Source organism: Antechinus flavipes, chromosome 4 (assembly GCF_016432865.1).
Source record: "Antechinus flavipes isolate AdamAnt ecotype Samford, QLD, Australia chromosome 4, AdamAnt_v2, whole genome shotgun sequence".
NCBI classification, from domain to species: domain Eukaryota; kingdom Metazoa; phylum Chordata; class Mammalia; order Dasyuromorphia; family Dasyuridae; genus Antechinus; species Antechinus flavipes.
The window spans coordinates 409675504-409693113 of NC_067401.1; the positions used below are offsets into that span (position 1 = coordinate 409675504).

At 33.5% G+C, this 17610-nt stretch overlaps 1 protein-coding gene across 3 annotated transcripts in view; it reads right to left on the minus strand.

Annotated features, from left to right (window-relative positions):
* Positions 1-17610, minus strand: part of SWT1 (SWT1 RNA endoribonuclease homolog) — a 133615-nt gene that overhangs the window by 103403 nt on the left and 12602 nt on the right. For all 3 annotated transcript variants that reach the window (XR_007953825.1, XM_051998777.1, XM_051998778.1), the window contains exons 5-9: positions 9830-10577; positions 7494-7553; positions 5520-5649; positions 2890-2991; positions 1174-1362 (exon numbers count right to left, since the gene is read on the minus strand). Coding sequence is in view for 2 of the 3 variants with exons in the window: in XM_051998777.1 (XP_051854737.1) it covers positions 1174-1362; positions 2890-2991; positions 5520-5649; positions 7494-7553; positions 9830-10577 (1229 nt within the window). In the remaining variant the exon portion in view is untranslated. The remainder of the gene's footprint in view (positions 1-1173; positions 1363-2889; positions 2992-5519; positions 5650-7493; positions 7554-9829; positions 10578-17610) is intronic.

Consider the following 17610-nt stretch of genomic DNA (forward strand, 5'->3'; position numbering starts at 1 on the left):
CTGTAAAATAGAGATAAGTGTGTACTAGCGATTTCAAAGGGACTATCTGAAGACGAGCTTTTTAAATCTTAAAGCATTCTACCAATAAACATCATTGTTCATTATGTTCCCAAAATGTTAAGAAAAAAGTATACTGAATAAATAATTCATTATACCTCAAGAATTTCTGAGATCTTGTTACTTACAATCATTAAATGGTTACTTGCTATCCTTTTCCCTCAAAGTAGACCAAAATGACATCTCCTTGTTGGAGTCAAGTTAGTGTATCTGACTATAGCTGATCAGACCAAAATGATCTCAGAATGCTCTGCCACAGATTGGATACAAATAATCCATATGAACAATTGAGGTGAATTCTCTAACTTTGTACATCTCTCATTTCTTCTAAGCTAATTCAATCTTGCTTTGCTCATAGAGCACAGAACTTTCTTTGATGAGGGTATACCATGTTGGGCTGTCCTGTGTCAGTGTCTCCCATGTCATACAATCAAACTATATAGATGACTGATTTCCTTAAAAAGCCCAATTTAATGCCATTTCAGGTTCATTCTACACTTATCCATCCATTAAAATTCTGCTTATTGATAATAATTATACTTTGTGGTTTTCTTTGAAGAACTCAAGGAAGTTTTCTCCAAAATGAACAGTAACACTTCTTCCTGAGCCTAAATAAGACTAAGGGAACAATTATCACCAATGAAATTCTTTTCTAAATTAAAGTGAGAAAATATAAATGAATGAAAAAGCATTTGTTAAGAGCTTGCTATGTGGCAAGCTCTTGGTGGCACAAAAAGAAAAGTTGAAATGGGTTCCTGCTCTCAACAAGCTCACAGGATGAGGGAAACACTTAAAAGAAAGAAAAGACAAAATGTAGAATAGCCTCATCACCCAACATCAGCATTATGTAACAATTTTTTTAAGGAATACAAAATGATAGCTATAAAGCACAAAAAACTTACTAACTCTGAATTTTCTTTTCTGTAATAATAATATAGCTTTAAGGAAAAAAATTTTAAATATATTTTTTGCTGAATTTTTATGGTTTGAAAATAATCAATTTTTATCTTTTTAATGGAAAATTAAGTTTTTAAACCATTCCCCTTTATATCCATTTTAAAATTGAATAGAAAGTGCAGCACCCCCAACCCATTCAATTCCCCATGAGATACTTACAAAATTTTTGAGAAGCAAGTTGAATAGATTGACCCCACAGCTTTCCATCTTGACTTTTGAGACAGTCATTGATAAAATGAACCGCAGGTATAGCTTTGTGCTGTGCATGCCGTAGTAATTTCCCTGCTTTCATACGATCTAGTTCTTGCACAACCACCCAAGGAATTATCAATACAAGTCTATCGAAGCCTGAAAAATTCAAATCTTGTCAAATTAAGAAATATACAAGTTGACATCAGTACTAGGCATGCTGACTTTACAGAGAAATATAAGACACTTCCTTAAAATCAAGAAGCTTATAAGTTAATTGAGCTTAACTGGCCATACAGCAGCCATACAGCAAATGATAAATATCAAATAGGTTTCAAAGGAATTCAAGAAAGAGAATGAATTATACCCAAAGGGCTATAAAACTATACACAGCCTTATTCCCGCAATATTACTACTAAGTCTATATCCTAAAGAGATCCAAAAAAAAAAAAAAAAAAAAAAAAAGGAAAAAATCTCTATTATAAAAATAATTTTAGGAGCAGCTAATTGGCTCAATGGATAAAGTACCAGCCCTGAAGTGAGGAGGACCTAAATTCAAATCTGGCCTCAGATACTTAACACTTCCTAGCAGTGTGATCTTGGGCAAGTCATTTAACCCCAATTGTCTCAGCCAAAAAAAAAAAAAAAAGAAAGAAAAGAAAAGAAAAAAAGAAAATATATATATATATATATTTCTATCAGGCAGCTCTTTTTGTGTTGGCAAAGAAGGGAAGGTCATCAACTAAGGAATGTCTGAACAAGTTGTGATATATGATTATGATGGAATACTACTGAATTATAAGAAATATGAGCAGGATGGTTTTGGAAAACCTGAAAAGTTTTATATGAACTGATGCATACTGCAATGAGCTGGATCAGAACACTGTTCACAGGAACACAATATTTTAACAATGATCAACTAGGAAAGATTTAGCAACTATGAGCAATACAATTATTCAAATCAACTCCAAAGAGGTCATAAGGAAAAAATGCTATCCACCTTCAGAGAGCAAACTGATAAACTCGAGATACAGATCTAAGCATACTTTGTTTCAGTTTATTGGTTTGGATAGGTTTTTCGTAATATGGCTAATAGGAAATACATTTTGTATGACTTCACAAGTATAAATGATATATTGTTTGCCTTCTCAGTGGATAAAGAAGGTGATTAAAAGAAGAGGAGAATCTGGAACTCAAAATTTAAAAAAAATGAAATGTTAAAAATAAGATTCTTTTTTAAAAAAGGAATGAGTGAGATTTTATATTGCTAAATCAACTTCTGAAGATCCTATTTTATTATGAAAAGTAAGTTTAGGATTCATTAGCCAAAATTACTTTGTCAAGCATCAGAAAACATTCTGTTTTTCTTTGGGAAGGAAATTCATAAGTTCATATTATAATTAAAGAGAAATAGTGTGACAGTGTGACAGAAGAATTGAGAATGAGATTTCAGATGACCTTGGTTTGAGTTTTGGCTCTGATGCTCCCTAATTGGGTAATTACAGGGAAATCACAGTTATGACTTTCTGAGTTCCAGTTTCCTCATTCTATAAAAAGGGAATAATACTCTATACTCCCTACCTCAAAGTGTTAAAGCACAACACAATACAAATTTTGATCCTATGTTTTCTAGTGATGTCGGATAATGTCTAGTAAGAATCAAAAAATATCTTTATGGATAAATACCTGGAACATCCATTGTCTTCAAAATTCCAAGAAACTTAAGATGATTCATCAGAATATTTGTGTCAATAACAATTAAAAGTTTTTTATCTGAAGCAGTATTCTCTGAATGGAATAAAAAGGTATACCAATATTTTAAGATTATATTATTCTTGATAAAGTTTTACTAATTTAGAAGATTCTGCTTGTTGAACTTAAAAATGTTTTCCAGAATTTTCCAGAAATATCTTCTTCTATCTTAAGATATTGATTTCATTGAATCAATGCCCAATTATCCAGCATTTATTATTTTAATACAACAAATTTCAAATCCAAAACTCAAGCTATCCCTACTCCTCACCTATACTTTTGATTGTATTCCCTCCTGAGTGATCTAAGGCAAGATTTACTTTACTAATCATTCCCTCTTCTCTCATGCATATAAAGCTCTTTTTCACCAATGGCTCTTTTGAACATACTTAAGAAATTTTCCCAATTCCTTCCAATATGAAAAAAGTCCCCCTTTGACTTTTCTATATTATCCAGCTATCATTCTTCTACTCCTGCCTCCCCATCAGTGCCAAATTTCTGGAGGGGAAAAAGTCTACATCCAATGCTTCCACATCTTCATTACCCCTTCCCCTTTGCAATAAGACCTTTGTGGCTAAAGTTGAATTTAAGTTCCTCAAAGTAAGGAACTGATTTTCATTTTCCTTTCTCTAACTGTGGGCCAATGTCTTACATTGTTAAAAGATGTCAGTGACAACCTAAAAATCAAATCCAGCAGCCATTTCCTAGTCCATCTTCCTTTGATAACCCATTCTTTATTAGTCATTCTTATTCTTCATTAGTATTAGACAAGGTTCTCTCTCCCCTGGTTCTCCTATTTTTATAAACATTCTTTTTCAGTTTCCCTCACAAATTCCTCATTCTTTTGGACTTTTAATACATATTCCTTAGGATCTTGTCTTTAACCCTCTTATAACTTTTATTTTCTTTTCCCTTTGGGAATCTCATTCACTTCCATGACATCATTTGCCATTTCTAAAATAAAGTTCCCAAATAAAAATCTTAAACTCAGATCCCTTATCTCAGATTTAGATATATAATACAGCTTCAAGTACCTACAGGACATCTCCCATCTTGATTTTCCACAGGTACTTCAAGCCCAATAGTCCAAAACCAATCTTACTAATAACTTTCAACCAAATGTTGCTACTCCTTACATTTTTATTGTCTTGTTGGGAGTTTCTATAACCTTCTATTCTTTTTCCTGCCATAACTCTCATATCCAGTCCTGTATTGTCATTTAAATTTTTATATTTCTTACTATTGCTGCCTCACTATATTCCCACAGCAAGGACCCTAACATAGGCCTTCTTTACCACTTTCAAAGAGTACTGCAATAGCCTCCAAATTCTGTTCCACTATTTAACATTATTGCCTCATACAAATATCTGTTCAAATCATTCTTCAGCTAACAATTTTCACTAGCTCCCTATTCCCCACTACAAAAAAATCAAATTTACTTTGCCTATACTCAAGGATCTCAAAAATTTGGGACCAGCTTATCTTTCCAGCCTTATTTCACATCATACCCCTGAATGAAGTCTTCATTCAAGTCAAACTTAATAACTTAATAACTGTAGAGCACATCCAATTCCTTTTTTGCTTTCATGTCTTTGTTCATGCTATCTTCTTTTCTCCTGGAATGTTTCTGCTCTCCCTATTCACCAACTCAATTAAGACACTCTTTTAAAGCCCAACTCAAATTCTATCTCCTCTGTGAAACTTTCCCCAATGTGTCCAATTGATAACAGCCCTACAACTATGACTTCAATTGCATTGTAATTCTATAGTGAACTTAACACATATTATTTGTATGTTAGGGCTACCTATATATCCTATTTTCTTCTATACGACCAAGCCCATGAGAGCAACTTCCTTATCTAAAATTTTTTCTCTCCTCAAAATTATCACAGTATTTTACCACATAATATAAATGTTTACTGAATTAAGTGGACTTCCCCTTGCGACTTATTGTGCTTTAAGACTGCTTATTCTATCATCAGTTGATATGTACATCAATAATAAGCTAATATTAAAAATCAATTTATAACTGAATATCATCAGTAAGGTAAATAATGTAATATATACATTCCAAACTCAATAAATGATTTGGGAAGTGTCTATACCACTATTCCTTCCCATTACCAAGAATAAACAAGATCTGACTGTATAACCAGGATAAATCCAAGATGACATTTCCTCCACACATTACAATTTACATTACATCCAGTCAGTGCCTTGACAGAGAAAAAAAAATCTTTATTAGTATACAATTACAGTAGAGAAGGATAAGTTGAAAGGTCAAAACTTTGATGACTATCCCTTACACAAACTAAGTAAGAAGTACAATTAAAGTTAAATACATTACAATAAAAATCTTGTGTCAGAAAGCAAAAATGATACCTCACTGCCTTGTAACTTGAATATAACAAATTATGACAAAGCAGAATACTGAAAATAAATTACAATTCTTTAAAACATTCTGGACATTTCTTCTATATCTTAACACATTCAAAATAATGAGTTATTATGCTGAAATGCTAAGAGCTTAGGTAAAAATGCCAACATTAATATAGAGGACATACCAACAAAAGGATGTACATCATCTTCAGCCAAGTCAATTTCCATACTTGTCAGCTCTCCAGAGGCCGGTACCACAGGTAAATCCATACTTTTCCCCACACGAGCAGCATGAAGCTCTTCTACTATCTGCATCTATCAGAGAATCACAGAATTTCATAGTTGGAAGGTATCTCAGAGGCCAGCTAATCCAATCTGTACTTGATAAATGGATCCCTCTATAACATACTAAATATGTAACCATCCAGCCTTTGCTTACAGATCTCAAGTGAAGGGAAACCCACTCCATTAAGAACATTCCATTCTGTTTATGAATAGCCTTAATTAATTAAGATATCCTTCCTTACCTCAAGTCCAAAATGTCCCTTTGCAACTTGCACTTAGCTCTGCCCTCTGGGACCAAGCAGAACATGGCAAACCCTTCTCCCAGGTGTTAGCCTTTTCAAATATTTCAAGACAGTTCTCATATCTGTCTTCCTATACCACTAGACCCCTTCACCCCACCAGCCAGTCTTCTCTCCCCTAGAATAAATATCCCATTCCTTCAACTGATCCTCAGATGATATAAATTCGAAGACCTTCATTATCCTGGCTGCCCTCCTCTGAATACTCTACAGATTATCTATGTCTTCCTCTAACAGTTCCTGGAACAGAACACAATACCCCCAATGTGGCCGGGCAAAAGCTGTGGACAACAGAATTATCATCACTTTATTTTTTTTGAACTCTAGGCCTCTTTCACAGAAGCTCAAAATCAGACTAGCTTTCTTGGTTACAAAATCACTGTACCAACTCACATTATTCTTATAGTCCACTAAAACCCTCAAATCATTCACAGACTAACTGCTGCCTACTCATGTCTCATCAATCTTGTATTTGTGAAGTTGATTTTTTTAATGAATTGTAGAAAGACTCACATCTGAGTTGTTTCCAAATTAATAAGAAAATGAAAAACATATATTCAAGGCAGAAGATATGTATAGAAAAAAAAAAGTTTAAAACCTTAATAGCTTAATATATTTATAAGTTGTTGATTGATGCTCTTCCTCAGAATATTAAAAAAAAGTTTACAAACCACCCCAGATTATAAACTGGATCTTCAGACATTGCACATTTTGAGGTAGTTAATTCTCTAATGGAAAACTAAAGAAGCTAAAAGACACAAAAAATTTAAATTAAGGGGAAAAAAGTCTTGTCATATTATAAGGGCCACAAAAAATTGAAGGTCATAAAATAATGAGCAATTTAATGAAATTTGGAGACTTTTTAAAAGAAAAATTTTTTAAAATTCCTATGTCCCTAATTACTAAATTAAGAAAAAACTTCATTAAGTAAATATAATACTTAAAAACGTATTTTAGAACTAAATTGAGACCAATTAGAGGAGAAATACATGCATGGTATTTCCTTCTTCCCATATTCTACAGTTAAGATAGTCACGCATATAATTTCAAGGAACACCCCCATTTTGCTGTCTTGTAACTACAATTACAAATGGAAATCTGTTTCAGTATTTGTGTTATGGTAAAAATTTAAGACTCAGAAAATCTAGTAAAATAAGGCAAAAAATCAAAAGACAGAGGAACATTTTAAAATGTTTTTCTAGATAATAGCTTTTGAAGCAATCTACATAACAAAATTATAGAGGTTCATGAATCCCAGATTGTATACTTAAAACTAGAGCTAGAAGGGCCTTAGAAGCTATTTAGTCTAACCTCATCATTTTATGAAGAAACTGAAGCTCTACGTAACTTGGCTAGGTTGAATGCAAATCTAGTGGGGCTTTTACTACTACATAATGCTGACTTTCTCAATAATTATATATACATAATTACATAAAATAGTTATAATGTAGAAACAATCGTGTCAGATATATCTTAACTATATTACATTCACATCACTTTTTAGTATTAATGAGCCAAGAACAATTCAATTTAGCAATTATATTTGATACATCTGAAGTAAATAAGAATACTAACCTCTTGATCTGTGTCCTGATCATAATCATTTGAATATGAAGTACATGTTGCTTCAAAATTCTAAAATAAAAATTAATTCTATGAGTTAATGTTAAGGAACATACCAGATTCTAAGACTACAACCTAAGCAGTCATTTTTTCAATGGCTTTATATGTAGGTGTACCCCTCAACCGCCTATATTAGGTCTATTCTTTTTTCTCTATACTATTCAATGGAGAGAAGTTCAACTTCAGAAGATTCAATTATCATCTCTAGGCAGATGACTTCCTAATCTCTACGCCCAGCCTATATATCTCTCCTGAACTTCAATCCCACATTATCAACTGGTTCTGGAGATTTCAACCTAGCTATCCCTACAGAAACCTCAAATTCCCAAAATCTATCCCTATTCCAAAGTTGACTATTTCTGTTTAAGGAATCAATACCCCTACCTAAGATCCTAATTGCCAAGGTTCACAAGCAAGTAGTCATCCTTCAATCTCTCCTCTCTGGATTTTCATGGCACAGAATCTTATTTTCCTCTATTCTGCAGTCTCCTTTGCTTATTTATCAGCTATATCATGCTCATAATTATGGGTGTTCCCTTCCCTTCTCTACTGTCTCTTTTGCTAATGTTTTCAACAACTAGACTATCACCTCTGCACAGATGACCCCCCCTCTCCCCCCGCCCAAAACTTCATTCCCCTACCCATCACCAGTTGCCCTTTCAACATTTCAAACTGAATGTCCAGGAGACAGCACAAATAAATATCTAAAATTGACTTAAAACTTTCCTCCTAAACTTTTCCCTCTTCAAAACTTCCCTACACCTGCTGAAAGCACTATCATGCTTCAGGCTCCCAGGTTTGTTATTCTAGACAGTAACCTTAGCTTTTCACTTTCTGTCACCCTATTTATGTCACCAGTTACCAAACCTTGCCATTGCTATCCCATGAAATCTGTTTCATCCATCTCCTCTCCACTTACACAACTGCCACCTTAAATCTGCTCTTCCCCACCTTTTGGCTAGATTTCTGTTAGCATCAGCCTCCTAACTCATCCCCCTTCTTCAACTCTACCTATTTCAGTTCATCCTATACATACAAGCCAAAGGTATTTTCCTTGAGCACAGATCTGACCATACAACCCTATCCAATCAATTCCAGTAGCTTCCTATTTTTTCTTAAAAATATGTCTTTTATTGAGCTTTTAAAGCTGTTTTCAACCTGGCCCATCTCTTTCCAGCATCAATATTCATTTACCCAACTACTCATACTCAAAAATTCAACTAAAGTGGTCTTTCCCGCATTCCTCATCTTCAGTCTCCATGTGTGCGTACTAGTTCATCAACCATGCATTAAATGTACTCTCTCCTTTTCTTCTGCCCCGAAAACTCTCTTCATTTAAGAAATTCCAACGCCATCTTCTGTGTGACCTTTCCAAATCCTTTCAACTATTTGTGCCTGTCCTCCTGAACTATATAGTGTATTTGACTACTTTTAAGTATTTGTATTTATTCACCATATATTACACATGTGTATATGTATATATATATACATATTTGCTGTCTCCCCTATGCCTTCAAAGCACTTCTCAGAATCTCCAGCTACCTTCAAAGCTCAGGCTCAGGTATCAACTCCTAAAGAAGGCCTTTCTTGATCTCCCAGTTGTTAGAGCTCTTCTCTTAACATTCCCTGAAATTACTCTTACATGCATTTCATGTACTTATTTGTTTACATATTGTATCCCTGAGGAGTGACTTTCACACATCTAAACCTAAAGTGCCCAACCAGTAGTAAAGTGCCCAACACAGTAATAAATGCTTTGTGGATTGAACTGAATCCAAAAGGAAAAGTGTTCACTTCTATAAACGAACTGGAAAATTAAGAGGAAAAACCAATAAAAATTGTTATGGTCAAGGAATGCATTGAAAACTGAATGCTTTCCTGTACAGGGGTCAAGGGACACTAGGGTGCCTGTTTTAATCTTGTCTCTTTTCCTGACAACTGGCTATCAGTCAGAAGGTTCACTTTGATGAAAACTTTCTCCATCAAATCACTTAATAACAAGCATTTACAAAGTACTTACTGCAGTGTTATGAAAAATTCTAAGAATACAAAGATAAAGTAAAACCCTTCCTTCTAGGAGCAAACATGCACAAAAGAACCAATCTCCTCACGATTAAGGAAAAAGAAAGGATAGGTAATGATGCTTAAAGCCTAGAGACAAAAAAATTCTCAGCAATTTTCATTTTAATGTATTTTCCACAGAGGACAATATCTCTAATGCACTATAATTTTAAAAGTGGTATACTCTACTATCAAAATCTTTTGACCAAAATATCAATTTACTCCACCTGTTTTAACGATACTGTCGCAGGAAAGAAAGTTTCTTCTGGCCGGGAATCATTTCTTTTTTGGCTGGCCTGATCAGGATGACCTTTTTCTCTCCACTTCCCTCCACGGTCAGATGATTTATATGAAGAATCTGATGGTGAGAGTTTACCTTTGTGTCTGAGAGGATTTGGGAGGCTTTCTTTTTTCTCACAGGAAGGCTTTGATTTATGAAATTTAGAATTAAAAACATTATCCTGTACCACCTTTTGAAGAGTACTTGAAGATTTTGTGGCAACTTTGAAACTGATTCTGCATCTTTCAGGTCCAAGTGTTTCCTTACTCAAGTTTTTAGAATTACATTCCTTGGCAAATTCATCTTTGCTATAATTCTCAAGGGAAGATTTTCCTAAATTATCTTTGACTTTAATGCTCTTTTCTCTCTTCTGCCATCCTTTCATCTTCTCCCTCTGGGAAAGATGATGAGGCCATTTCCTTTCACCTGTTTGAGATTCCACGTGGGACTGAGCACTCTTGGTAAGCGTAAGGCTATTACTACTTTTGAGATCACGGTTGTTCTCACTTTTCAATTTTACATCTTCATATTTGAAATCATATTTTTGTATTTCTTTGTCAGTTCTACTTAAAGAGTGACTGTGAGAAGTACTTTGACTGTCATCACATAATTTCTTTTGATGTCTATCAGGTTCTTGAGATGAAAAAGAACTGATTTTTTGTTTCTTCTTCTGAATACCTGTTTCTGCATCCAACCTAAAAAAATAATACAAAAACTAAAGTTATAGGACCACTTTATATATGAGGACTCTCTCAAACTTACACTGAAATACTGCAAAATATAAATTGACATGAGATATATTAAGAATTAAGTCACAGTTGCTGAATTACAACTGAAAATCATAACAATTCAAAAGCAATATAAACATATCTGACTAATATCCAATTCATAACAATCTACTATACTGTCTTACATTTATATAGCACTTTAAGGCCTAGAAAATGTTTCATGTGCATTACTTCTTTTGATCCTTACAACAAATCAGGGAAATGAGTACTATAGGTATTATTATCCCAGTTTTACTGATAAGGAAATTAAAACTGGCCAGGTTAAATGTGCAAGAGACATATGATATCTAAGTATGCAGTTTATATATTCATAATCAGTGAAAATCCAACACAGTAACCTCTTAAGCGCGAATACCAATAAAATTAAAACCAACAATGTTAAATTGTTTTATAAATGTTGTGCTATGCCAATAAAATCAAAGTGATACTTTAAAGCACAAAATACACAGTGATACAAAATAACAAAATTGCTGGAAGAATGAAAGGTCTAGAAATGTGAAGGAATTAAGAAAAAACAGAAGGGAAAACAGCACTTTCAGATCTCAAATTAGAGTATGAAGCACTTATTAGCAAAACTATTTGATGAAATTTAAAAAACAGAAAAGTAGATCAATGGAAGAGACTAGATAAGGAATAACTCAGTGTTCAGTAATTCTGAAAACAAATGACTTGTAGAATTCCTTTTCTGACAAGAACTTCTGGGAAAACTGAAAAGCAGTTTAGCAAAAATTAGATTTACACCAAAATACTAAACTCTAAGTCATGATAAACTCAAAATGGATTTTTGTACCACAAAAAAAAGAAAATGTAGAGAATCAAATGTTTTTTTCAGTTGTACCTAAGGAAAATGTTTTGAAATAAGGAATAGAAATGATCAATAAAGGTAAGATAATTTAAATTATATTAATTGAAAGGCTTTTGCATGAATTATATAAATCAACTAAGATAAAAAGATAAAAGTATTTACGGGGGAAAAAATCTTTACATGAAATACCTGATTTTCATACCAACCCAAGGGATATTTTTGGTCAAAAGAATTATCAAAAAAAGAATTACAAACTATCAATAACTACATGAAAGATCAGTCCAAATACCTAAAAATAAGAGAAATGCAGAGCAAAACAAATCAGCAACTTTACCTGGTGACTAAAAAATTGGCAAAGACAATAAAAGATGGAAATAATCCTCTCTCCCACTGATGAATTTCCCTTGAGGCCTCCATTCGGTGGAGGGGGCCATGCCAGCCTTCATCCCCCTCCTGGCCTTATTCCTGATTTTCAGACTTCATGACCCTACTTGTATCTTCATTTATCTGGTACATCATTAGCACTTAATAAATGTTTATTTATTTCTTTCCTTACTTCCTTCTCACCCAATGCTAGAAAGGTTTGAGAAAGAAAGGCACACTAGCACAGCATTAGTAGAGCCATGAATTGGTCCAACCATCCTGGAAATCAAATTAGAATTAAGTTAAAATAGTGGTTAAAAGGGACACTATATTTGACCCAAAGAATCCTTTTACTTGATATACTCCAGGAAGGTCAGAGACAGAAAGATTCCATATATAATAAAACGGTCGCATTTGCACTTTTTATAGCAGCATAAAATTGGAAAGTAAGTGTCCATTGATCAGAATATGACTAAACAAAACCAGTATGGAAATGTAATAGTACTGTACAGTAAGAAACAACGAATATGAAGAATTCAGAGAATCACACAAGGACTTCACAAAAGCATATGACTACTATTACAACATACATGGGGAAAAAAAAATGCAGTCACATAATCAAAGCATCCAAATTTACTTGAAAAGAGATAAAAAGGCATATCCTTTCAAGAGTGAGAAATCATGAGGAGAGATCACTTATATAATCATTATAGAGTATAAGATTTGCTAATTTTGATGAGTTGTTTTTGCCTTCTTTTTCTTTTCTTGTTCCAAAGAATGGCTTATTAAGTAGGGGATATATTCAGGAATGTAGATACCATTAAAAAAAAAAAAAAGGTATCAATAAAGTTTTTTAAAATAAGAAATATATCTTATATAACAAATATCTCAAAGAATAATGGGGTAAAGCTTTGGGAATTTATTCAACCATATTGTTTCTACTAGAAAAAGAGTTCTATTAGTTCTATGTCTCTTAATGGTCTAGAGCAGGAGGCCTCAAACTATGGCCCATGGACCAGAAGCAGCAGCTGAGGACGTTTATCCCCCTCACCCAAGGCTATAAAGTTTTTTCATTTAAAGGCCCACAAGACAAAGTTTTTGTTTGTACTATCGTCTGGCCCTCCCACAGTCTGAGGTTCAGTGAACTGGCCCCCTATTTAAAAAGTTTGAGCACCACTGCTCTAGACGCTAAAGGCATTATACTCATTTGGTTCAAGTTCCACATAAATCAAGTATTTACTCAGTATCTAGTATGTATAATGTGGCATGTGAAGAAGTTTAGTAAATGGAGCCTGCGATCAAAGAAATTATAGCCATTTTATATTTCTTAAACTGCCTTAACAATTTATTCAACTAAAATTAAGAGGACTTTTTTTTCCTTTTCTACTCTATTTATATTGCTGTTTCTACCTGGAAAGACATAAAAACTGATGCAAAATGAATTGAGAAGAACCAGGAAAACATTGTATATAGTAACAATATTGGGTGATCCTTAACTGTGAATGATTTAGCTGTTCTTAGCAATACAATAATAATCCAAGACAATTTTGAAGGGACTATGATGAAAAGTGCCCTAGAGAAAGAACTAATGGAGTTTGAAAACAAATAGAAGCATACTATTTCTTTATTTTATTATTTTCGTCCTCGGGACAGGGAGGAGTTTTCTTTCAAAACATGACTAATATGAAAATGTGTTTTGCACAATTGCACACACACACACAGACACACATAAAACCTGTAACAAATTACTTGCCTTCTAAATGAGAAAGGAGAAAAGGGAAAAAAGGAGGGAAAGAATCTGGAACTCAAAAAATTAAACAAATGTTAAAAAAAAATGTTTTTACATGTAATTGGGGGGAAAAAATTTAATGTATATTGTTTCTTATTTAATTTCATATTTGTTATGTCCAAAAAAAAAAATGCCTCCTTCTGAATAAATCTCATGATTTTTCTGTCAAGACTTGGGTAATATAATAAGTTCTCTGAATTGTGGTTGCTCATAAGCAGTGATTAGAATTCTTAAATCTTCCAAAGCTGTTTGTTATTAAAAATACATTATATAAATTGTTCTGCTTCTTCCCATTTCATTCTTCACTGGGTCAGTTCATTTAAGTCTTTCCAGGTTTTTTTGAAATTGTCTCTTTCAAGTTTACGTAAACTGATACTGAGTGAAGTGAGGTGAACCAGAAGAACATCATACACAGTAACAATGAGATTATGTGATGATCAACTATAATAGTCTTAGCTTATTTCAACAATATGATGATCTAAGATAATTTCAATAGACTTGGGATAGAAAATGCCATCCAGGACTTAGCTCTTTTCAACAATGAGGTGATTCAGGCCAATTCTAATAAACTTGTGATGAAGAGAGTCATCTGTACCCAAAGAAAGAATTATGGGCACTGAATGTGGACCACAACATGGTATTTCACCTTTTTTTGTTGTTGTTGTTGTTTGCTTGTTTTTTCTCATTTTTTCCTTTTGGTTTGATTTTTCTTGTGCAGCATGATAAATGTGGAAATGTTTAGAAGAATTGCAGATTGTTGAGGACCACGAATAAGTGTGGAACCCAGAAAGCCTGTAAAAGGTTCAAGGGGACTGTACAAAGGGGTGGGCCAGTACTCTGTGTCTCTGCAATTATGAATCACAGCACGCTTGACAAACTAAAGGAATGTTTTGATTTTCACAATCTTTATCTAATTTTCTGAGCAGAGCTAACAGACTCGAGGGGAAACGACATGATCCTGACAATCAGAGATGTCTGTCTGGAGGTCATAAAACACAGTTAATGATGCAGGTACTGCTTACAAATGTATGCTTTTCTTTTAATAATCTTGCTGTACTTAAAAAAAAAAAACTATGTATTCTATACAAGGATGAAATAAATTAGAGGTTCAAAGGTTTTCATTGTAACTGCCTCTCTTCTCCTTGTGTCATTATCATCTTCTCATATGACACACTCTATTATGCTGGTCAGAATGAGATCCCCATACAAAGAGAAATCCCATTCAGAATAACTGTTGATACCATAAAATATTTGGGAATCTATCTACCAAAGGAAAGTCAGGAATTATATGAGCAAAATTATAAAAAAGTCTCCACACGAATAAAGTCAGACTTAAATAATTGGAAAAATATTAAGTGCTCTTGGATCGGCCGAGCGAACATAATAAAGATGACAATACTCCCTAAACTAATCTATTTATTTAGTGCTATACCAATCAGACTTCCAAGAAAATATTTTAATGATCTAGAAAAAATAACAACAAAATTCATATGGAACAATAAAAAGTCGAGAATCTCAAGGGAATTAATGAAAAAAAAAAATCAAATGAAGGTGCCCTAGCTGTACCTGATCTAAAATTATATTATAAAGCAGCAGTCACCAAAACCATTTGGTATTGGCTAAGAAATAGATTAGTGGATCAGTGGAAAAGGCTAGGTTCACAAGATAGAATAGTCAACTATAGCAATCTAGTGTTTGACAAACCCAAAGCCCCTAACTTCTGGGAAAAGAATTCATTATTTGATAAAAACTGCTGGGATAATTGGAAATTAGTATGGCAGAAATTAGGCATGGACCCACACTTAACACCATATACCAAGATAAGATCAAAATGGGTCCATGACCTAGGCATAAAGAACGAGATTATAAATAGAGGAACATAGAATAGTTTATCTCTCAGACTTGTGGAGGAGAAAGAAATTTGTGACCAAAGATGAACTAAAGACCATTACTGATCACAAAATAGAAAATTTTGATTACATCAAATTAAAAAGCCTTTGTACAAATAAAACTAATGCAAACAAGATTAGAAGGGAAGCAACAAACTGGGAAAACATCTTCACAGTTAAAGATTCTGATAAAGGCCTCATTTCCAAAATATATAGAGAACTGACTCAAATTTATAAGAAATCAAGCCATTCTCCAATTGATAAATGGTCAAAGGATATGAACAGACAATTTTCAGAGGATGAAATTGAAACTATTACCATTCATATGAAAGAGTGTTCCAAATCATTATTGATCAGAGAAATGCAAATTAAGACAACTCTGAGATACCACTACACACCTGTCAGATTGGCTAAGATGACAGGAAAAAATAATGATGAATGTTGGAGGGGATGCGGGAAAACTGGGACACTAATGCATTGTTGGTGGAGCTGTGAATGAATCCAACCATTCTGGAGAGCAATCTGGAATTATGCCCCAAAAATTATCAAATTGTGCATACCCTTTGATCCAGCAGTGCTTCTATTGGGCTTATATCCCAAAGAAATACTAAAGAAGGGAAAGGGACCTGTATGTGCCAAAATGTTTGTAGCAGCCCTGTTTGTAGTGGCTAGAAACTGGAAAATGAAAGGATGCCCATCAATTGGAGAATGGCTGGGTAAATTGTGGTATATGAATGTTATGGAATATTATTGTTCTGTAAGAAATGACCAGCAGGATGAATACAGAGAGGACTGGCGAGACTTACATGAACTGATGCTAAGTGAAATGAGCAGAACCAGGAGATCATTATACACTTCGACAACGCTATTGTATGAGGACATATTTTGATGGAAGTGGATTTCTTTGACAAAGAGACCTGAGTTTCAATTGATAAACGATGGACAAAAGCAGCTACACCCAAAGAAAGAACACTGGGAAACTGCATTTTTGTTTTTCTTCCCGGGTTATTTATACCTTCTGAATCCAATTCTCCCTATGCAACAAGAGAACTGTTCGGTTCTGCAAACATATATTGTATCTAGGATATACTGCAACATATCCAACATATAAAGGACTGCTTGCCATCTAGGGGAGGGGGTGGAGGGAGGGAGGGGAAAAAAAATCGGAACAGAAACGAGTGTCAATATAAAGTAATTATTAAATAAAAATTTAAAAAAAAAAAAAAAAAAAAAAGAATGAGATCCCCACAAGCCCTAACAGGTGGATCCCATAACAGCACATATTTAACCTATATTGGATTACTTACTGTCTATGGAAAAGAATGGAAGTGAGGAAGGAGGGAGAAAAATTTGGAACACAAGGTTTTGCAAGGATAAATGTTGAAAAACTATCTTTGCATGTATTTTGAAAAATAAAATGCAATTGTTACTAAAAAAAAAAAAAAAAAAGAAAAAAAAAAAAAAAAAAAAGAAAGAAAGAAAAGAAAAAAAAGAAAAGAAAATGCCATCTGTATCCAAAGAGAACTATGGAGACTAAATGCAGATCAAAGGATGCTAATTTTTTTTTTTTTTTAGTTTGCTCTTTCTCAAAAAAGATTTTTCCTTTTTGTTCTAACTTTTCCTTCACAACATAAATATGGAAATATGTTTAAAATAATTGTACATGTACAACCTAAATCAGAGAGCTTACTGTCTTGGGGAGGAGGGAGATAAAGAAATGCAGGAGAAAAAATGCAACTCAAAATCTTACAAAAAGGAACGTCAAAAACTATCTTTACATGCAATTGGAAAAAATAAAATACTATAACATACTATTGAGAACTCAGAAAAATAAGCTGTTTTCCATCATTTTTAGAGCACAATAGTATTCTATTACAACGCATGCCATAATTTAATGTTTGACTATTCCCTAATTGATGGGAATTCCTACATTTCTAATTCTTTGCCAACACTGTTATAATTATTTTTGTATATACAGATCCTGTTCTTTCTTTCTTTGCTTTGAGGTATAGGCCTAGTAGTGGCAATTTTTGGTCAAAAGGTATGTACAATTAACTTTCTGGCCAGTTTCAAACTGCTTTCCTGAAAGGCCAG